The 23,723-nt window shown below is 38.4% G+C and overlaps 1 protein-coding gene across 5 annotated transcripts in view; it reads right to left on the bottom strand.

The window, feature by feature from the left end:
* Positions 1 to 23,723, bottom strand: part of LARP4B (La ribonucleoprotein 4B) — a 52,524-nt gene that overhangs the window by 16,492 nt on the left and 12,309 nt on the right. For 2 of the 5 annotated variants that reach the window (XM_065731515.1, XM_065731514.1), the window contains exons 2-7: positions 17,862 to 17,996; positions 4,313 to 4,460; positions 3,948 to 4,109; positions 2,895 to 2,976; positions 1,848 to 1,984; positions 1,197 to 1,300 (exon numbers count right to left, since the gene is read on the bottom strand). In XM_065731515.1, the coding sequence (XP_065587587.1) occupies positions 1,197 to 1,300; positions 1,848 to 1,984; positions 2,895 to 2,976; positions 3,948 to 4,109; positions 4,313 to 4,460; positions 17,862 to 17,942 (714 nt within the window). In that variant the 5' untranslated portion in view covers positions 17,943 to 17,996. Of the gene's footprint in view, positions 1 to 1,196; positions 1,301 to 1,847; positions 1,985 to 2,894; positions 2,977 to 3,947; positions 4,110 to 4,312; positions 4,461 to 6,284; positions 9,041 to 17,861; positions 17,997 to 18,260; positions 18,453 to 23,723 lie in introns of those variants that run through there. The other 3 variants (XM_065731512.1, XM_065731513.1, XM_065731516.1) reach the window with 2 other exon arrangements.

Genomic DNA, 23,723 nt, shown 5'->3' with positions numbered 1-23,723 from the left:
ACGAGGCACCAGTGTCCATCAGTTGAATGAGATTTCCCTCATCTACAAATCCACAGAACCACACAAAAACCCGCCCATACTGCACAGGACAGGAGACTGCTGCCCTTTCAGCAGAAACTGGACATACACTTTAGCTGGAGTAGCTACAGATGAGTATATCTGAGAGCAATATTTATGTTATCTGAAAAAATAAAGTGCTAATTTTTATATAAAAATCACATCTCAGACATTATTTTGCACTTTTTGTCACTGAATGGAGACAAGCAGCATCAAAAAGCAACGCAGCTTGGCAGGCCTCACAGTCTGTTGGAACACTGCTGCTAAAATAAAGCCTGACCATGCAGGCTTCATTAAGCTTGAATGATGAGACCTAAAATTGTCAACACTAGAAGATCTGAACGCAATATATGAAATACTTCCCTAAGATCACCTATTTTGAAAACGAAGACTTCTCAGAACTTTGCTAGCGTTATTTTTAAGCATTCAAGAGAGGTTACCCAATGCTAATATATCCAACATGACAAACTGGTGACAGCAAGAAAAGCAATCTAATATATTAAAAGTTAGGCAGTCTTCAAAAGGTTAAAATTAATTTAGAAATTTAAAAGCAACAGGTTTTTTTAAGCGACATATATAATGCATCTAATTTCTTCCCTCTGATTTCTTTTAGCATCCTGTTTTATGCTCCTGTATGTTAAGGCCATTTACTGTAAATTTTTAGTGTAGCAGTACTACTTGCACCTTCAAAGAATCTAGCCCACTACTCTTACACTAGTTCCATAAGCTAACCAGGATCATTAGCAACCTGTTTACACATTTACCTTCAGCATTATGGAAACTTCAGCAAAGCTTTTAAGTACTTTATTTCAAAAAGATGTAGCAATGATGTTTTCCATTCTAAGACTTATCTACCCTCATTTTTGCTTGCTATTTATCCAATAGTTAAGAGCTCAGTGTATAAGGAGAAGCCAGAGACCAAGAAAATAATGCTGATCTCTCCTGTCAGTTATTCAAACCACTGCAGAGGTACAGATTCTACTGAGTCTTTCTGCTTCTATCAAGTATTTGCTATCCAAACAGTCACTACTAAGACTTAGAAATGCAGTTAGTAGTAAGAAACAATATTCTTAATGACATCTGGAAAAAATAAATAACTTCCAATCTGAAATAAAGTTCTTCACTGAACAGTTACTTACTTCAATGGGGGTAGATTCAGGTACTTCACGTAAAATCACAATACAGCGATTCTGATTTGGCCTAACTTTCTCTCCTTTCTCATCCACTTGGACTAAAGGCAACGCTAAGAGAGAAAAACAGATGCACTTTAGCTGTCAGTGATCACAACAATTTCTCATACAGGATGGACACAGTTGTACAGTACAAAGTTGTTAGCATTGAATATTTCTTGAACATTTAACATTAAGAAATAGTAGAAGATAGCTCAATTTCAAACGTGAAACCGAGCAAACGTTCCTTAAACTCTCCAAACCCTTCCTGCTTTTTCAGATTAAGAAATCTGAATTCGTTAGCTGTTCCTTTTAAATTGCACATCAAATTTGTTCTTTCTTGATTCCTACCTTAGAGGTAACATCCAGTTGCCTTTTCTGAGAAATTAAACTCATGTTATTCTTATTTGCATAGATCATTACTCAATACTTAGAGTAAAATCTACTTCATGTACTAAGTGTGATGATCTAAATTGGAAGACGCTTACTCTGTTTAAAGCTTTATAGGAAAAGCATAACCTTTGATTGTAATATTACAAACAACAAAAATATTGAACAATCTTGATTAAGTTCTACAGCAATAATCAAAATACTTTTGAGCACTGAGCAATTTCTACTTACATCTCAGCACTTCAACAATTAAATCCATATCTGTACTGAGTTTCTTGACATGATCGAGGTTTGCTACTGTCATTATTGGCACATACTGATCACTGTCCATTTGTGATATAAGGTACATGTCACTGGCAAGATTTTCTCTGTTGGGAGAAAAAAAGAAAGTGGGGACATATCACAGACATAACTTTTTATGATCTTTAATGAACTTGAGAAAAAAGCTCAGTATCACACAGTAGAAGGCAGACTACTGAAGTAAGCTGTATTGTGTTTTCCACCTACTCCTCAGCCCATTCTCTTACCACGTTCATCTGTTTTGCCTCACAGAAATGCTGAAAACATCATTTTCTTCCCCCCCTTCACACTACAGCATCACCATCTCCCTGCTAAGGCAGCACTTCACCCCCACACACATATAACACTTCAACATTAATTACTTCAAATGACTATAGACTAAATGATGATGCAGGAGTATACAGACTAGGAACTGTTCTATGTTACTAAAAGACTGCTGTTTAGGATTTTATTGTTATTATTTAAATAAGATACAGGCCCTGAGAACAGTTGATTACACACAAACTGCTTTGATAAGACTGCAGTCTATGCTAGAATGTGTACTAGTCAGAATCCATAATTTTTTTCTTTTAGCTGACCCTCACCTTAAAGGAATCAATGTGCACAAAACCCCTAGTCTGTATCAATGCAAATTTTAAAAGATTAGCTTACACAAGGATCATCAAATGGATTAAGCTACTCAGTTTTAATTTGCAAAAGAAACCCACTAGCAGTTGTACAAGCTCTCAGAGATCACATGAATTCTAACAACTCTTACTTCATAGTACATTCACTAGCTTATGTTAAGGCCAGAAAGATTCATGTGGGAGCTCTAAGAGGTATATCAATATGACATTCTGGAATATTTGTGCTACTTTCTCTAAATTCTCATCCTTTCCCCACAATTTTAACTGGTTGCTGTGAAAAATATTAACAGCCACGCCAAATCAGGTATGGGATCTTTTTAAATACTCACGAGGTTGCTACATTCATACATACCTAGATAAACAAAATTCCAGTGTTTTTTTCAGTAATTCTCGTAGATCTTCCTGACCTTCTGGCAGCAACTGTTCATTTCCACCTAAAGTTTAGTAAGAAGTTTAAAATTCACTTGCTCTGTATTAAACATACTTCAATCAAACCATGAATATCTATTTGCTGGCAGTATATCTAGTAAAAAGTTTTCAAGTTCAGTAAAGGCTCTTCTGTGTTTTAGAGATTATTATTAACCAAAAATGCAAAGGAACATTTCATTCAAGACGAAATAAAACCAAATACATAGAAATTTGAAACAGCTTTAGAAGAGCAGCTTCAAACACATTTCACAGTAAATACTGAACTCATTTAGCTCATATCTGTCTCTACACTTTATGAAACCAATCAACTTTCTAGCTGACTAAACCTAAGAGAAAAGCAATGCAAAGGTAAATCCTTTCTCAATCCCAGTCTTGCTCTAAATTCTTAATACACTAATTCAGAAAAGATGGCTTCAAATATGTAGTTGTGAAATGTTAACAGATGCAATCAGCAGAAACACTCAGCACACTTCCCTCTTCCTCACCTCTTACCTCAGTTCAAACAGTAATCCTATATGAATCTAGCAGACCTTCTGTCCCACGAAATATAAGCACAGTTTAAACCTTACACAAGTTTCCAGAAGTTTCTTCAAACACACCTTCTGGTACAGACTATAACCACTAACAACTGTATTGAACCATGGAAGTCAAATAAATTAGACTAAGTTGTTGCTTATGTTGAAGTTTTAAGAACAAGGCTGATCTTTAATTCACCACATTAATATCTGTGAATGGCAACTATTAAATGAATTTTACTTCTGTGCCTGACCCAAATACAAAGCATGAAGCTTAGATATGTAGATATCTCAACGCACATACACTAAGGACTCTGTATTCAAAATAACATTCCAGAAGACACTAATCAGCTACATCCAAAAGTTACAACTGTTTCTGTGCAGTAGCTCATGAGGCCAGTTCTGTGGAAAAGTCTAGTTCTCAAACATGTCTAAGTCTAGAGCAAAAAAGAGACTGTTACCTGTCTGAGTGGTTTCATGCATAGACTCATACTCAGAATGATCAAGAGCCAAAGAGTTCATATCTGTCTGGTCTGACACCAAAACAGCTGTTGATGACTCCTGCAGCTCCGTCAGCACCGCATTCTGATGCTTTTTCTCACCATTGCCTTTAGTATCCAGTCCTGCAACAGAGATCACACATAGCATGTGCATTCATACATTCAAAAAGCCTTCCTTCTGATCAAAGGAGCAACATGTGAGTAGTTGAAACTAAATCTGAAGTGCTAAGACTTGCATGCATTCATATTTTTAGATACAAAATTAAAAAGGTTCTGCACTGAGTTTTAACTCTCACTTGAGCAACATCTAAACATAACATTTTTACCTTCTCTACATGAATCTGGAGGCTGGTCAGGTATCTCTTCCCACGTTTTGCTCACGCTACCATCAGTGGCACCACTTGCTTCCAAATGTAACATATGATTTCCCCACACCTTTGCATTAGGATTTAACTCAGAAACCTTGGCTGATTCCTACAAAAGAATTTTTCTTTGGTTACACGCTTCATGGATACATAGCACATACCTGTGTGCTTATATGTACATAGTTACAAAGAACAGTATCAAATGTACATCTCAGTGTAGTAACGTGAAGCTTTTTCACATCTGAATATACCAACTGAAGTCCAATAGTGATTTCAAGTAGAAAATAACTAAATTGTACAGCACAGATTTATCTGATTAAGAAGCACCAGAAAAGATTAGCTAAGCAGCAAACAAGCTAACACAACTTGCACTTGCCCAGACTTCAGGCAGTTCTCTAATATACATTAACACTCACAATGGTTTCCTTCTGTTTCTGTGAAAGAATGCTTAAAAAAGAAAATATAAATCTACGTTTGTTCTTCCCTTAGACTCACAGTCACCTGCAAGAGTTTTAAGGAAGCATTAGGTAAAATTGAATGCAATGAGATGTACATGACAAGTATTGTTATTTACAAAAATAAGCAGAGTAACAAAAATTTAGAGTAACTTTTTTTATCCAGGTAGGATAAAAAGAATGAGCTAATAGTTTCAGTCAAACCATGTGGATCAGCCTCCTTTGACCTGGACCAGAAACAGTTACACGTAATGGTAATGCATGTTGATATATAATCATCATATATATGCTCATATTTGCACTTTAGAAATTGCCCTCTGCAGTGCCAGCAACTACAGTACTTTCATCAACAGCACAAAACTGTTTTCTTTTGCCACTGTTCAAGCAAAGTCATTCCATGTTCACGTCTCTGACATGCATTAGTATGACCTCTGTGTGTATTGCTCATGATATCAGACACTATTTATACTCACATTTGTTTTGTGAATTACGAGACGCTTCAAATATTACCTTGTTAAAGACAAGCACTCCATGAAGCTTTGATTATTCCAAACATTCACATCCAGTTAAGCTATCATAATGCAAGGAAAATACACCCAATAGGCTTTAAAAATAAAAATAAAATAATAGAGATCCAACAAGAGAGATCTCAACTTAGTCACACGCACTGAGTGACCAAGAAAGGGCTGGTGAAACATGGAAAAGATGTTGGACATTGGTACTTTCATAGTAAGGCTTCAAAGATGACAGCAAGTGCTACTAGTTTCCATTTTATTAAATGCAAAAAGCTTTCCTAGCAGATAAGCTTAGGTGCTATCGGTGATCTCCTTTTGGCACTTCAACTGCTGGGCAAGGTCAGAGCAGCTGCTGTAACATGGTCGGTGCAGAGAACAATACTAAGAGTGGCTCTGCCCAAAGTGCAGCAGCTGCAACAGGTCAGGTTTGTTTCTTTCTCAACCCGGGTAGTCAAGATGCAGTCTACCTCATCCCCCCATGCTTCCTCTGAAGTCATCCATTTCTACAGCACTTTGGACAATGATCTCCATAAGTGAGCAACAGGTTTCCTAACTGCTGACAAGCAAGAACTTTAAAACTTCAGAAAATCCACAAACATCTCTTCCACTATGAAAGTAAAGAGCACAATTAATGGACTACCACACATTGTGTTCACCTCCAGTTCATCTGGAATTGAGAACTTGCAATCAAGATACCTTACCCAAGACATTCAAGCTTTCAGACAAGATAAACAATCAAAAATGAAAAGAAACATCAATATTTGGTAACAGTTTGAACTCCTACATTCTGTTTAACATTCAGCTTCACAAAGGGAAGAAATGAGTGGTCAGCTTCAGGACAAAAAAAACCTGAACCTATGAAACAGTAAACTATACTTTCATAGCATAGTTAAACTTAATTTGTTTGATTTAAGTAATTCACCCTAAACATTTAACATCAGACCACTTCTGTAGAATACTTACAAACTCATCTTTATCTTGCCAGTCCCAGATACCAACATTCTCTAGAGCTAGCAGTTGATAAGGGTATCTTCCCACCGCATACGAAGCACCTGTGAGATCCTCAGGTTCGTTCTGGAAGCTTTCACCATCTATGCACTCTCTGCCACTCTTTACAGTTCTGTTAAGAATTGTATTATTCCATAAAAAGCCCATCAAATATTCACCATTATCAGTAGTGAATGTGTCAGGAAACAGTTGATTTGTCAGATCAGCACTGCCACCAGGGAGCCTTACAAAATGTGACCCCATTTCAACTTGAGGACTCCGTCTGTCCAGTTTATAGGAATATTCTTGGTCACTTGATATGTCTTCCATGGGATCTAACAAGCACTTCTCACTTTTCACTCCCTGAAATGCTTCGGCAACGCCACAAGCACTGTGTATTTCATATGAAGGAGTAGCAGCATATTTGTCTACCTGCTCTGGGTCAACAAAAATTCCAAGCTCTTTGTTTGAGAAAACCTTGTGATCTGACGGCACGTGTTCACAACCCGCAGTCGAGTCATTCATTGGAGTATTTAATATGTAACTGGTGTCTTTTACTTCAGTAGTCTCAGCTTCTAGCTTTAAATCCCCAGTGGTAAAAGCTTCTACAGCACCAGATGACAAATCAGAAACAGTTAGATTTTCCTCCTTTGAGTGGATACTGACACAATGTTCTACTTCATTCTGAAGATTACATTCATTTACATCACATACACTTTTTTCAGGAATTTCTAGTTGTGTTTCAGTAAATGAACCAAAAGAAACTTGAGTATTCCCAAATTCTGGCTCTGGACTGGCACAGTGAGATACCTGAGCCTCTGCCACTGGTTTATCAAGCACATGAGAATATGAATTTTGACTCAATGAAGGTAAAAAATTACAGTCTTTATGAAAAAGATTATTAGTATCTTCATGAGTTTTAGAGTCATTTATCAATTTTACACTCCTGCATGCACAGCTGTCCAATATTACAGGTAGAGTGTACTCACAGCAAGTACTTTTATCACGAGTCAATTCTTTATTGAAATTTAAGCTGTTGCTGTCCTGATCTGCAATGTTAGAATCAGAATTGTGTTTTGTATTTTCTGCCTCGGTGTTAACTGTTTCATTTGGTTGAACTTCAGAGTTCGTCTGTTTCACGGATTCTGTTATATCCCCAGCTATTGTGGCTAGGCCAGCCTCTGCATTCCATTGATTTTCCATTGCATGGAAGGAGCATACATCCTGCAGTTTATCTTTCCTACAGTTCAAGCCCACTTTGTTCACATCCTCATGTTCCACAGACTCAGAAGAGACATTGCTTTCCTCATCTGAATTTGAATAGCTGTATACTTTACCTTTATTCCCTGGTGACTGTTGTGAAATCTGAAATTCTAGGCTGTTTTTCTGTAGGTCTGTTTCATCTGTTCTTGTGTTAGGTAGTTCATGAGATGCCCAAGTACCACCACTTACCCACGACTCAGTTCTGCTGAAGCCACCAGCATCTTCAAGCACGTCATGTTTTAGCTTGGTGCTTCTCATGCAGACATCTTCCTCTATGTTCTGCAGGGACATCACTTCAGCTGGCACCTTGTTTTCAGTACAACCCTTAATTTGAGTTTGAAAATCAGAACTTTCTTCCAAGCTTTCATGCATTTCAGTCACATTCAAAGTTTCAAGGCTATGCAGAACTGTACCTGTGCATTTCTCTTGATCTTTCAAGAACTGTTCCGAAACGCTGTGATGTTCACTAGAGCCAGGTGCAAGATTTTGGTTATCATAATACATGCTTTGAGATGTTCCCTGTTCCACATATGGATTTTCTTCACTTCCTGGCTTCAGGATGCAGCACTCTTCAGCACTTTTTTCTATATGCTGACTCATCAAAAAAGAATCATTGCCCATTTCATGCAACTCTAATAATTTAAAGTCACCCCTCATATTTTCTACCACCTGCTTACTATTTACTTCCTTGACAACACTTGAGGGATGCATGCTTAAACCATTCGGTACAAAATCAGAATCATTATCTCCCTCAACTTTTCCTGAAGGGCATATTTCAGTTGTTAACGATACACTAGAAATGCAATCCCAAACGTGACTCATGTTTTCTGAATTAGGACTGCATTGGTCCTCCCCAGCAGAATCCACAGTTTTTACAGAATCACAGGTTCTACAAAATGATTTGTTCCAACTGACACCATTATCTGTGCTACATTCTTCCTCTTGATGATTCTCAGGGGCAGCTTTATTGCACACTCCTGCTCTTAAACCATTTGTTATTACGCTGCCCGTGTTTAAGCTATGCATGTGACATTTGTCAGCCAGTGAGCTACAGTAAGAAGACTGGATGCCCATGCTACAGTATACCTCTGTTTCCTTATTCTGCACATTTGATCTACTCCCATTTTTATACACAGACAGTTCTTTCTGTGAATTAAGCTCAGCTTCCACTTGTGCTGATTGCTGCACTGGAAATTCCTTCCCAGTGTCCAGAGGCCATGCCATGCTGTGCATTCCTTCATCAGTAACAGCTGAGTTATCCATGTCTGCTGTAATCTTTTCATGCACAGTAGTTGGCACCTCTTCACCCCCTCTCAGATCTTCAGCATCTACAACACAAATACTGTAGAAATCCCTTTCTTTTGTATGTTGTTTGTTGTCTACATCAAGATGAGAAAAGGTTGGAGACATCTGCCTAAGTGAACCTGAAGCTTTTTGTAGGCTGTCACTCACGTTGTCTTCAACATTTACTATTGTTTTGTTCTGCATTGAATGGTTGCACGCATAATCATCCAGGAAATTTCTATTTAAGGAAATTTCATCCCGTAAGCCTCTGTCTCCAATGGCTGGTACACGTGAAGTATAAGCACAATCAAATGAGCAATGCTCTTCCACAGCTACATGTTCATTATCACTGTTACTATTTTCTGTATTGCTCATGCACTGACTACTCCTTGATTTTTCAGATGTTTCTTTTTTAGTAACCTCATCTTTCTTTTGTTCACTTTTCTGTAGGTTTCCATATGTACCCGAGACCTTCAGAAGGTGACTAAAGGAATTAAAAAAGCTAAAAGGTCTGCCATATGTTCTCCTAGATCTCCCACAGGAACTACTCTCCATACTTCCATATGACTTATATTTTGCTTTTCTATCCCAGAGCCCAGATTTAGGATTTGACACTGTGCAATCATCGGTACGAACACATTCAGTGCCGGCTATCTCAGCTGCCCCATTAACCGTCCTTCCTACTGTATGTAGATTCTTCCTTTCTACAGCCTCTAAAATTGAAGATACAGTTTTACTTATCCTTGAGTCCGGTGCTTCCTCTTCCACAGGTTTTTGTAACAAGCCAGTTTTCTCCTCATTCGTGCTGTTACTCAACTCCTTACTGAAGCAGCAGCCCATGTTTAATTAGTGTCAAAGGAGCCTTCTCATTGCGAATCACCCTCCTCTATACACTAAGCTAACTTTCTACTGCTACTGAGGAGACAAGCCAACACCCAGCTGCCAAAAATAGCATACTTGAAAACCATGCAGGGGTTCATATGTCAGTGCCACTCAAAGTCCAAATCCCAGTTGCTGAGCAATGTTTTCGTATTTCATCATATGCACTGTAACATTCAAGCCAAATAATTTTCCTAATGAGATTACAGTCTGTTTACAAGTATTACTAATTCTTACGAACTTCCATTGTTTAATTTCCTGAAGTTTCTTTCATCCAAATTACTAAAATATATAAATGACATCTTCCAGTGTCTGTGTGACAAAAAACTGCTTGCCTTCCAGTTTAACAGGACTCCCACTTTATGTACAAGGAAAAATGTATTCTGGCTTCACACGTTTCAATTGGATTTAAAGGTTAAACTAGTAGAATTCACTACTTCCAAGAAGCTCCGTACCATTTTCTCCTCTCTCCCTCTCTAGAGCTGAATCTACAGCGACTGCTTCTTTAGGAAAAACAAGCTAAAGATAGATAAGACCTCATGTATTCCACTGAACAGTCATTGTACGTTATCAGAAGCTAATTTTGTTTCAAGGGTTTTTTTTAATTGTTATCTGCATGGAAAAAAAAGAATACACAGTCTGTGAATTACAGCCATGGAAGTGGTCTCATGATCACCTAGACGCCTTGTGAAATAGTGGCAGGATTAATTATACTTAATCCGTCCCAAAAATTGTGTATAGTTTTACCAAAATAAAAAGATCTGAACAATTTAAAAGCTAGTTTGACTAAATGCCAGAAGTCAGTCAACACTGCAAGTGTTGTTTATTGTATGCAAACTGAGTTCCTTCTAGAAGTCAGAAAAGAACATCTTTATACACTTAAGTATTTGAGGATTTCTGCTACTCTAAGTCCTTTCATAAGTTAAAAAAAATTCTCCTTCAAAAATAAATAGCCATTAAAAAAAAAAACAAAAAAAAAAACAACTACAACTGCCCAAACTTCCTTGCTCTGAACAGAGTGGTGCCTATGTTCCCCTTTATATATAAACTTTACATCATTTAGACATCCCCTCAAACGCAACGCTATTATCTCCAATCTGGATCCCCTCCTTCAGGGAGAGAGTGGACTACCACCACAGTACCACAGGAGTACCCTATTTCAAAGGTTATTTCAGCAGTACAATGAACCAAGTGATATTTTCCAATTGGTTACAAACCTTGCAGCAAGCTTATCAAGATCTACTTGAATTAGAGCTGCAAGTTAGCCTGGTAGCTTTTCTTCACTGTAATCATAAAAGTATAGAAGGGTACTAATGCTAATAAAAGCAGCTGTCTTCCAGATAACTGGAACTAGATCTATTTTAATTTACACTTTAAACTACACTTGTAGGGTAAACACTGCTTAACACACTAGATCAATGTGTTAACTTTCCACTGTCTTTTCTGTTTTTCCTTTTTTGTTGTAACTTATTTCACAGTTGTTTTTGTGGCAAGTGAAGAAGTCCACGTAATAAGGTCTAAGATACAGCCTCATCTAACAGGTCCTTGTGGTCCTTGTCACAAACATACCCATGCTCTCTTTCAAAAATTCCAGGATTTTTATTTTTATTAAAACAGGGATGTCCATGGTCAACTTTTCTCTATAATCTTTCACTTCCTTTACTCTGATAGAAAACTTTTACCGATGTAAACACAGCAGTGAATGTGGGTGATTCTTAATAGTAATTAGCATTAGCTCTTCCTTAATCATTCGTGTCTCATTTGTAAAACAAAGTGCACATGTTTAACAAAACACCAAAGGAGTAAATGGAGTTTTATATTGAAGATTGAAGCCAGGCAGCAAGCACAAAAACCTCTTGCTGTCTCAAACTGTTCACAACCTTAATAACTTATGCAATAATACCTTGTGCTACCTGCAAGTGCAGGTGCACTCTTGAAACACAAATGTTTCACTTCATACAGTTTGCACTGCAGCCAGTATGAACAGGGAGCACAGTAGTCACACACTTAGCAACACAAACCAAACTAAACTAGAGGTCAATCATCCCATAAACCCAACAGGTAATGCTCAACACATAATGCCCTCCCCAAACAGGGATACGAATTCTTAACCATTCACCTCTTTTCCTAACACAGCATGAAATGCTTCTGTTCCCTTCTCTGAAGCTTTCAGAAGATTTTTCATATATTACTGCAAGTATGTAAGATGCTCTGAAAGTAATGCCTCTTATTTGTTTCCATGGAAACTGTAACAGATATAGAGAGCACAGTAACACTGTTTAAAAGAGCAAATTCTCAGCTACAAAGCCCTATTTTTCAACCCAGTCACCATCACTAGCTATGCATTTTCACCAGCAACCAACAAGAGCCCAAGTGCCACACCCATAAAAATCTGCACCAGCAGAGGCAACCCTCTGCCACTGTCACCACTGCTGAAACACACCACCCATCACTTCACTGTGCTCACATCCACTCCTCGGTCTTCATAAACATGCAGCAAACATCAATGGATGTCAGTGGGTGGAATTCATTCCACATGAAGGAATTCAATACCCCACCTTTGCTTCATATGCACTTCCACGTCAGGCGCCATTCTGTCAGACTGCCCTTCTGCTGCCATCTGTCAACAGCAGCAACGTGTAATGGGATACTGGTGGGAAGGCTCGACCTCTACTGCCAGCACAGCATCCACCTCTGACATTGTGGGCCAACACAATAAAACAGGGGGCACTACTTTCAGAGCAGTCCTCTGTTTTTTTGGTTTTTTTTTTAAACTTACTTGCGTGTGTAACACAAAAAATCGTGTAAAGCTATAACACAGCTGCCCATGTAGCTTTTTCCCTCCAAAGGTTTTGCTCACAGAACAAATGAACGCAAGAAAATGATGCTTCAGATTCTACAGCACTTACTATGTATTTATATGCCATATAAAGCAGACTGATTTGTAGAACCATACTGGTTAACTTTCAAGCAAGAACTCCTACTCACCACTAATCCTCTCGATCTTACAAAGATTACAGAACTGACTAGGAAATAAATGCATTCCCTCCTCAGCAAGTCTGCTTTGGAACTGCAGGGTTAACAAAAGAGGAGGACTACCCTGCCCCCAGGTTATCTAACATGTGAAGCCTCAGAAGTGCCTACAGATAGATTGTTCTTAAGGATAGGAATTCTGATGCATCATTGCTGCCATCTGCTGCATTTTTTTTTTAATTCTCCCCTGGGACAAAGTTATTCAGCATGCTTGTATCCTGCCTGGTTCAGACTCAGTGCTGCGCCAAACCACTTCTCTCTTAAGCATTCCCTGGAACAAAGTACAGGGAATGGGGGAGGGATTGTTTGTAAGAGGACTTTTTTTTTTTTTTTTTTTTTTTTTTAAGAAATGCCATAAGCAAACAATTCAACTGCTTTTAACCTTGGCATTAAGTCACATCAGTACTTGCAAATTCTGTAACTATTCAGACAACACTTTGTCAAATGAAGAATTAACACAATTTTCCCCTCTGTGATACAGTAAAACGTTTCTGGAGAAGAACTCAGCTCTTAGTTCTGGGCAAAGGCCACTTTCCCTGTGCTTTAGCAAGCAGTTCTGCTATCAACCAACAGTGAAAAAGCATGAGCAGCAGCTCAGGCAAACAGAGGGTTCTTTTAGATTTCCCATACCCTTCTCCTTACGGAGAAGGCACATTCTGTACTTGTTACTTGGGTTTTATCTAAGAGTTCTACAGATTATTTCTATTTTTAAGCACCTATAGTGCACATTCATCAAGTCTCATTTCTCAATAATGTTTATTGTGGGATCACCATAAAAAAAGCAAAGCATGAGAAATCTAAGGAGAACTTGACCACACTTCTCTTACACTACATCACCTGAGGTTGTTTGTTCAACTTCCAAGGCTCAGTTAGTCTTAAAAGCCTTCTGGCTAGGCTGAACATCTCCACCTGACTTGAAAAGCACTCTTCAAACTAAAAGAATTGGTGCTCTACCACTTCAGAGCTGGATTCAGCTGGGAAGAAGGGGGGAAACAGAGCTGCTCTGAAGCAGCACTTTCATAACTTGAACAATTAATTATTTTTAGTCCTATATCCTATAAGCACCTATGTAGAAAGCCAAAAGTCAACCTTCTTGTTAACAGCAGTATATATTTCTATGCATTTCTGCAAACCCTGTCAAGGAATAAGGGTTTGAATCTATATACACAGATTTACAGAATTTAGTTTTCAAACAGTTTAGCTGTAAAGTTATAACACCACAGGTTCAAACAGCCTTTACAACCTGCTTACATTTTAATTACAAAAAAAAAAAAAAAAGATAAGCTAAATCCTGCAATTGTAATCAGCCCTTAAACAATAGCTACCCTACACTCCATGGCAATTACCTGATGCCATGCCTACCATCAGTCACGGAAAAAGAGCAGAGCACTATCCCAACAGACATCACAACATCACTGCTGCAGGTTTCAGGAAAACAACTGAGCAGAATGCTTAACTTCCCCTCCAGTATATCAAGATTAAGAGGACTGCTACGAGTTTAAGTACACACACATTTTATGTATTAAAACAATTAAAAATAGCCATAGAAATCAGCTAATTGTGCAGAGCTGTTCAGTACTTATATGTAAATGTACAATGTGACAAAAAAAACTAACACTGAGCAGTACTGACGCTTCAAGATGCTGACAATGTACACAATTCATTTTAAGGTCTAATCCCCCCATTTCATGTTTAAAGCAATTTGTCACTTCTTGAAATATTAAATATCACCTTCACGTTATACAAACTGTTAGCAATTAACTCTTGGTATTACAGTATGTGTCAATTATGCATTATTAAGTGACCTGAGAATTATACACTATACTGAATTTTTGCTCAGCTATTACACATGGTCCTGCATTAAACCAGAGAACAACATACTCTCAGTTTCCTTTTAATTCTATCAGGCTTTTTCTTGAGTGGATTGCAGAGTAATTTCTGAATGTCATCTAGAAGTTCTTAAATCTAACAGCCTTTCATATGAACTCCAAAAAAAATAAACTCCTTAAGAAGCACAAGGTCTTCTTCAAAAGTAATGCCTCCACGTTTATTATATTGGTCCATGATGTCAGAGGCAGATGGTGGTGGTACAGCAGCAGAGGTTGAACCCTCCTGCCAATACTCCATCTGTAAGTGTAAGCTAATATTAAAAAGCAGTTTAGGAGGATCCTCAAGTTGCCAACCTCTTTCAGTCAGCTGATGTGCAAAGCTACCAAAATTCTGCTGTTTAGTACTACTGAAATCAAAGTGTTGTTAGGAATGAACCACATCAGGTTTGTAATTAACCACATTAGCCATTAAACAGCATACATCACTTCACAGACATTTTAAGTCAGAAGACTGCCTTTGAAAGACTTTGAAACCCACTAGTAAACAAACAACTTCCACATCATTAATGTAAGCAACCCTTCAGAAATATCTTTCTGAGGTTACATTATTAGTTATAACATCAAAACTTTAGTTTGAGATCAGTAATTACTATCAGTTCAGCATTACTAATAGTTAAAAATGTGTTAAGTTTTGGTTCTGACAAAGAAAGTAGACCAAGTGCCTGAAAATTTTCAGTTCAAATTCTGCAGCTTACCTCTCGAAGTGCCAGAAAAAACACCTGGACCAAACATGATGTGATCCTGGTAGAATAGCATAGCCAAAATAGCTAGGGAATGTAATTTAGCAAATTTAAGTATATTAAAAAAGACTACTGAAGACATCACCAAATTCCATGGCAGAATGATTTCACACCAAACACATGCTAGAGTAGTGATCACTGAAGATATAAATCCACCCCTCAGAAAAGGATCTGGAGGTTCTGGCTGACACCATGTTGAATCTGAGTAATCACTGTGACCTGCAGCCATAAAAGCCAACTGCAACCTGGAGTGCAGCAGCCCCAACACCGCCAGCAGAGTGAGGGGAGAGATTGCTCCCATCTGACCTGCACTGGTGCAGCCTCACCTAGAGCACTGTGTGCAGGTTTGGGCACAATGTAAGGAGAACAGAAAACTATTTAGAGCATGTCCATAGGAGGGCTGTGAAGATAGGGAAGGGCCTGAAGGACAAGAAGTATGAGGAGCAGCCAAAGTGCCTGGGTCTGCTGGGCAGGTAGCAGAACAGGCTGAGGGGAGACCCCATGGCAGCTGCAGCTCCTCACAGGGAGCAGCACTGAGCTCTGCTCTCTGGTGTCAGAGACAGGGAACCACATGGAGATGTCACGGGAGGGGCAGGTGGGGTTAGGAAAGCAGTCATGGCCCCAAGCTGCCAGAGTTCAAGTGTCTGAAGACACTGCTCTGAGATGTACCATTTGAATTCTGGGCTGTCCTGTGCAGAGCCAAGAGTTTCTCTCAATGATCCACGCGTGTCCCTTCAAACACAGGATATTCTATGATTCTACCATAAATCTATTCCCTTATAGAAATAACTAGCACTCTAATCTCAAAATACTAACAAGAAAGAACAGTTAACCTGAAGCATGCACTTGCTAAGTGTAATTGAATCTATTTCAGAAGCTTTTCTCCTTCCTACTTAAGACTTTCTTGGAAAGAAAAGAAAGAACGTCTTCAGGATTTTAGTTTGCTAACTTCCTATATACCATGAAGTTTGAGTAAAACTGTAGCACTGCTCCCAGAAACTTGTAAATGAAATTCTGAAGCACTGGCAAAACATACCTGTCATTATGAAAGAGACTATCTTTAAAAGAGCACTTTTAACAGCAGTAATGGCGGTAATTCTGATATAACAAACTAATCTTAGGCTTTTATATGCACGGGATCACAACATCAGTATAATGTAAAAAAGCAAGTGCAAAAAAATCTTTTCAAGCTACTGATTTCACCTTTTTGTATTAAGTATTCAGAAAAGGAAAAGACTCCTCTCTCAAGAAATTTTCCTAGAGTTGCAAGAAATGTTTCTTTGCAGTGGTTTCCAGTGTTTTGGGTTTTTTCTTTCTCCAATTAAATAACAAATAACTGAAATTTAGATTTAGCTACAAATTCACACATAGCCTTATAAATAATATAGTACTCCAAATTAAAAGAATTAGCATTAAGGTTAAGATTAAATGATTGTTAACATTAACGCACCTGTTAAAAGTTCACAAAGTTGTTGCAAGATTTTGAGACAAATCTGCAACAGCCTCCTACTCAGGCTTATACAATAACTGAAGCATGTGGCAAAATAACTGCTCCAGAACTTCTACGTGCTACTCAGAACGTTAATTTCAATAAATAAAGTTAAAAATCAACTGTTATGGCACAAAGGTAGGCTCAGCTAATTGCTGCACTGCAGAACAGAGGAAATGCACATCTGAGAAAGGTAGAACAGAGCAGAGAAGCAGAAGAGATATCAGAATATCATAAGTTCCTTAGTGTTTGCTTCAAAGTAAGTAAGTTTGCAGCAAGCATCCTTTAATGCATAGCACAGACTAAGCACCTAGCACAACATACACTGAAGCCAAACTCTTAAAGGTGCCCCAATAGGGAACGTTCCTCTCAGTACACAACTACCATAGTTGAAAAAACAATTTTAGGAGTAAAGCTTACACACTAATCAAGTATTTTATCTACTTAAAACTTATCTACTGCAACACTTATACAGTACTATCTGCTGCATGATCTGCCAAAAGTATCCCGTAATGCAGCTTACTGGCTCCTGCAGAGCAGCACTGAAACAACAACAAATGCCATTTGGCAGAACTGACAGAGCAAAATTCCTGATACAGAAGGCAATTTCCTATTCTTAAGGGTAAATACTAAACTTAGTTGTGATGAATGGATTTCCTACATTTTATTCGTATATTAAATCTGTGAGCCAGAAACTAACTCAAGACTGGTAATACAATTTGTGTATAAACTAAAAAGACCTGTACTTTAGCAACTGAAAACTGCTCTAGAGTGTAGCTTATATCGCTCGTGGAGCTGAAAAAAGCTAAGGCTACTACCACATATTGAGATGTAGCTACTCTGAATAACCCTGTTCTAACATTTTACATGGCCAAATGATTTATAGAACACCCTGATACAATTCTGACTAAGACATACTAAAAAGAGCTAATTCACATAAGACCTATATGATGGGAATTACAATTAGAATACTTACTAGATGAGAACCGTCTTTCACTTCTTGTACTTGCTGCACCTGCGGTTCAGCCACAACTTTAGTGTCCTGATCAGAAGTCATGAGCTGTCTGCTTTTTGGCTGCTCAGAGAGAACTGTACTGATCACTTCTGTAAGCTGTAGAAATACAAAGACAAAAAGATTCCATAAGTGGTGGTCGATATTTCTGAGAAGTCACAGCCATACCCAATGCTCCACAGTGATTCAGACAAAAGACTTTGACACAATCAGCAATGTGTTTGGGGAAAACGTTGCAGCAGAGGGCACATGTAAGGCTGCTAGTAGTTGGCAGCCTTCAAAATGCAGATGAGCAGTAAGCACAACACTCACACTGCACTGGGTAGGGAAATCCCAGGGGGAAAAGTTTCATTTCATTCTCACCTTGATTATTCAGACCGGTTTTCAAATCACGACTTCTTTACACCTCTTGGTACGTTTACTTCACTTATTAAGGAGCAGTCTAGTCACAAACCAACCTTTGTCTTCTACAACTACTCTGACAATCGCTTAATCTCCACAAATTGTAGGAAGCATGTTACAACACTTCTGCTGTATTAGCAACGCTCAACAAGTTGTTCTGCTTCATCATCCTAAAATGTTATTTTATTTGATTTGACAAGAGAAGTGAATAGAGTTGGATGTATGAGTGGCTTACCTTTAAAATATGAGGCTATTACTTAATACTGTTATTTAAAAAATACTTTGTCATTAAGAAAAGGAAAAGCTTATTTAAGTGATGAAGTCTCAAAAGTAAACACTGGGAGATAAATCAGGGTGATTTTTAATATTTATTCTCTATAAGGAGTACAGACAAGTTCTAATATGCTTTTTCATTTATATATTCTCCTAGAAATACAAATTTTGCAAAGCACTGAAGATAACAGTACAATTATACTTCTCAGTTGCATGAACTCCTTTTACAGTACCTGGACTCCTGAAGATAAAATGTACTCCTGCCAACTTCTGGCTTGATGCCTTTCCAGGGAACCCTGGGAAAGGTAATGCTACATTACATTTTGTAATGGGCAAAAGCAAAAGTCCTTCAAACTGGTTTAATGGATCCTAAAATTTTCAACCAAAATTATAATATTTTTCTATGCAACAAACCAATTCAAGCATGCACACTACAGTCATTTTGAAGATGAGCTGTTCTGCAAACACTGTTAAAGAAAAGCTGACATCCCAGAACAGAATTAAATACTCAGCTGAGATGAACAGCTGAACACCATTCCATGCTTCCCATGTCTTTGACTTCTTACATGTTTTTGAGATGAAAATATGCAGTGTCACTCAAACACCTCAAGTTTTAGTTTGTTCTCTTTGAACAGTCTACCTCTCCTCTTTGATGAGAAGCTATTCACATACAGGAGAAATTAAGTACACAGGTAAAGCAAAGCAAACAGAAAAAGAAATCAGGGACTGTCCTGCCCCACACATACACAGTCTAAATGGGAGAAAATCTGGAACTAATTTGGGACGCCTGTACTTTATTAAATAACTAAAAGTCAACCACAGGATAAAAGCCATTTTTTGAAAGCAAGCACTAAATAGCACAATTCTGTGCTGTTCAAACCCACGCATGGGAAGCTGTATGAACATTAACACCAAAGAAGGTGCCTAAGCTTCTTGCTAAAAGCTCCTGCTAATGTTCTTAAAAATAAATTGGTTTTAGCCTCTTCACATTTCGGATTAATATTTTTTTATAAAAAGGATACAAGACTTACACATTTTGTGTTCACTCTACATAATCTACATTGCTGTTTACACTGTGGGAACACACGTCAGTCCACATCCACAAGCTAAACTCTACAGGAACTCTGCTGTGTTTTAATCAGTAAGTGTCATACTACTGCATGCTGATCCCCCCAAATTGATGCCATGGACTTCCTTACATGGTTCTGAATCACCTGATTATCTCATATACTCCCACAGCACAGAGAGGTGCTGGAGTCTCCTTCTCTGGAGACGTTCCTGACCCTCCTGGACGCCTCCCTGTGCAACCTGGGCTAGGGAGCTGCTTTGGCAAGGGGTTGGGCTCAATGATATCTCTGGAGGTCCCTTCCAAACCCTACAATTCTATGATTCCCTTTTAGGCTCAACATGTTCTGCATACGTAGCATTAGAACCAGTACTTCATAAATCCATGGACTGGGACAGGAAAAAAGCAAAGATCATGTGATGCTAACAAACACAAGTAAAGTTCAGTACATATATGCCCTGTAAAGCTTTGACTGAGGAGTCATCAGGCACAAAATATTCAGCTAAATCATTAATTTAGGCTGAAGGTAGGTAAGTTGATAGTCAACTTGACAGATGACTGCGATGTTCACATTACTGTTGGTTTGCCTGTGAAATGTCAAGTTGCAGTAAGAACAATGCATCACTCTACTGATTTTCAGAAGTCCTTCAGATGAGCTTACACGTGACCCTTATCATAGACTATGATGCCTGGACTGAAGCTCCATGTGACTTCATTTGGGTTGCTCTCTTACTGCTGAAACATAATTCATGTGGTACACACCACGCTAAAATCAGTGACCTTTTGAAAAAATATTTTAATAAATATACAGGTTTTGCATTATCATTAAGTTGCATTTCCATCATTGAGGATCAAAAGATTTCTTCAAACAAGTGAAATACTATTATAACCAGTCTAAAGAAGATCTTTAACCTGCCTTTTAAGTTCTGTGCTTTCAACAATGATTGGCTATTGCCCTTCTACAGGTGGGTAAACAATGCTGAACAATCCTGAACACAGGAGCTGCCTTTGCAGTTACGTGCATTTAGTCGTGATGCTTTTGAAGTCCCCAAGATGTCAAGTGCTTTGCTGTAAAATTCCATCCACTGTGCAGATGCTTCATTATGGCTTCACGGGCTCTGCTGGAAAGTTAGTCTCATTCATGTTTCCACCACTTGCCAGTCTCTTACAGCACAAAACCTTCATGTCAGTAGGCTTCCATGCTTTATCATATCAGAGAATAAAGTGTTTGGGGGGGGGGGGGGGGGGGGGAAAGCAGTGTTCCTTCACAGAGTGGGGGAAAAATAAAAATAAATCCAAAATAACTAAGTGGTAAAGGCTACTGACAGGATGTTTTTAGCAGGTTTTTCATTAATATTAATGCTACTATAAATATCTTCATACACAAAATTATTTACAGAAACAAGAGTCAGTATTTGGTAGTGCTAGCAACTACAGATGAGGACTGACAGTTTAGAAGACAGCTTAAGCTCTCTTGATGGTAATTTAATAGCCAAAATTGCAAGTTAAATGTGGCATTTTAACACAGCAATAAACATTTTCATTTCACTGAGCAGTTAATTTGTCTACCACTTGAACAGATTAGCTATCTGGTAAGCTATGCACTTGCACAAATACATACTGCAGCAGTAAGTGGGAGACCACATCGCAGGTCAGCAGACCCCTTTGTGTCTTAAGGCAGCAGTCCCTTTGGCAGAGCACTGAGCTAACAGAATTTGTTGGGGTTTATTAACTCAAATTATTGAGGAAACACAAGAAAAACCTTCAGGGGTACACAATTTTTGTTTTTTAGATATTCTTAGTTTATCATAAGCAGACTCACAAAATAAAATGACTTCCACAAAATTACATCTAGTACAGAGTCTACAGAACGGCCTCACTTGGAATGTGATTTACAAGCACACCGTTATGATCTCACATTGTAACTTCAATTCTGTAAATACATACAGTAAATCATTACTTTTATTTCTGGCTTGCCATTTCATCACCTCAGAATAATTAGTCAACTTGAACAACTTTGCTTACACTATGTCAAGAGCAAAGTTCCTCGTAAGGCACACAGATACTTATTTCCAGCCGCCTGGTCCTAGAGAAGCTGAATGGGTTTTACTGCAGCTTCTGAAAGCATTTTGAACTTGGATTCTAAGCTGGGAAGACACAGCCTCCAAAGATTAAAAGACAAGTAAAAACATGTTTGCATTTTTTTTTGAATTGAAAAAGAAACATACAGCCACGAAGCCCTTATTATTCCTCAAGCTATCACACTACTCCGTGTGCTAAACTGCTAATTGCAACAGGAAGGGCAAAGTGTGTGTTAATGCAGGTGTTTTCTCATTCAAACAAAGACGATGGGAGCAGTAACTCTGTATAGGTACACACACTGAAGCTGTCCCTGTGGGCTCCTGGCCAGCAGTGCTACCTCTCAGCAGCTACAAGAACATTCTCACCAGGGACTGAGCAGCAGTGGTAGTTCACATCCCAGCCCCTGCAGAACTGGCTTCCCTCAAACATCTACAATCATCTTCAAAAAACAAAAGGTAGTTTTCTGTTTGTTGTTTTTTTTTTTTTTTTAAGCTGTCAACTTGAATCTATATGGACAAAATTAAGTACACTCTGCTGTAAGAATCCTTTCATTTCAGAAGATGGTCCATGGGATGCCTACACAGGCATAAAGCCACACGACCATTAATGTCCAGTACATTCATGTACTTGCTAACTGCAGCTGGGACTGCTCTCATCCAAAGGCAACACGTGCATGTCATTATGATGCCAGCATCAGGCTAACCTTTACACTGCTCATTAGTTCAGGTTTTGGTATTTTGTAGCACTGGCAGAGTTAATGTTCAACTACAGGAAGATACCTATACACACACAGCACAACCTCAGGAACATCTCGGAGGACAACTACTCAGCTGTTACAGAAAACAGCACCTCTTTGAATCCCCCAATTTCCATAAGTGCACCCCTCATCCCTCAAACCTCTGCTTTCATTAGAAGAAGTCTATTTTATTTAAACTGATATTCTGAGCATGCTTTTACACAGTCTGCTTTGCTGCCCAGAGTTACAAAGGTATGAGTAGCAGCATGCGTTCTCTCAATCAAGCCAGCCAGATAGATCTATTATTTAAAAACATGCAAAACTCACAGTAATGCTCTAGGGCTGAGATCTTGCCTGCCAACTTTCAGCCCAGTGTAATCAGCCCTTAAAAAGCGATTTACAAATGCAAGTGCTGACAACCAACATTCACATTGCAAACAGCAACACCATAAAACAAAAAAAGCTCACTAGAATAAAAGATCTTTTCACTGCTCTTCCAGCAAGCAAAAACAAAACCAGATTTGAGTCTGGCGTTGTGCACAACTTTTCCTCACAAATATTTTAGAAACTTTAAACAGAGATTAAGATAAACTCTCCACAAGGCTAATGCAGAAACACGCTTCCAGTAGCATGAGAAAGACTTAAAAGTTTTTAAAACAGAGGTGCACTTCTCAGCATAAGTTTCACAACAAACGTCACTGCAGGCCAGAAGCCCTCTTCCCACTGCCAGGGCTCACATACTTTCTCACCATCTCTCACACCCTTGTAGCAGCCGTGAGGACTGTGAGAAGCAAGCAGAACTACTGCTGACTTCAGCCTTGAAAATAGTTCCAGCAGCTGCCAAATCTAACACATAGCTGATTTACTGATGTAAGAAAAATTTTACATCTGCTGATAACTAAGGTAGATACATAAACTATGGACTCTATTGTAAGCTTGAAAGCAGAAGCCAGGTATTTAATGGAGAACGGAAACACTAATCTCACCTTCCTAATATGCCACGAAACAGCCTTATACTTCTATGAGCTAAGAGATTGAGAAACAGCATTTAGTTTTAGCAGATTACTTCAGACTTAGCATTGCTGATGATATGAGAAATAACATCCCCTTCTAGAAGCATGTTATTAATTTAATACATTAACTTCCATTAAAAAAAAAAACAAACTTTTCTTGTTTCACAATAGCTTTGAATAGCCAAGTTATACATAATACACCAAGAGTTAATGACGCTCTCACTCCAGGTAATGCTGCTACCATATATGGGGTA

This window comes from Cyrtonyx montezumae, unplaced genomic scaffold (genome assembly GCF_038088225.1).
Source record: "Cyrtonyx montezumae isolate F1298 unplaced genomic scaffold, pur_monq_1.0 scaffold_14, whole genome shotgun sequence".
NCBI classification, from domain to species: Eukaryota; Metazoa; Chordata; class Aves; order Galliformes; family Odontophoridae; genus Cyrtonyx; species Cyrtonyx montezumae.
Note: the sequence above shows the minus strand (reverse complement) of the source record. Positions and strands in the feature narration are given on the sequence as shown.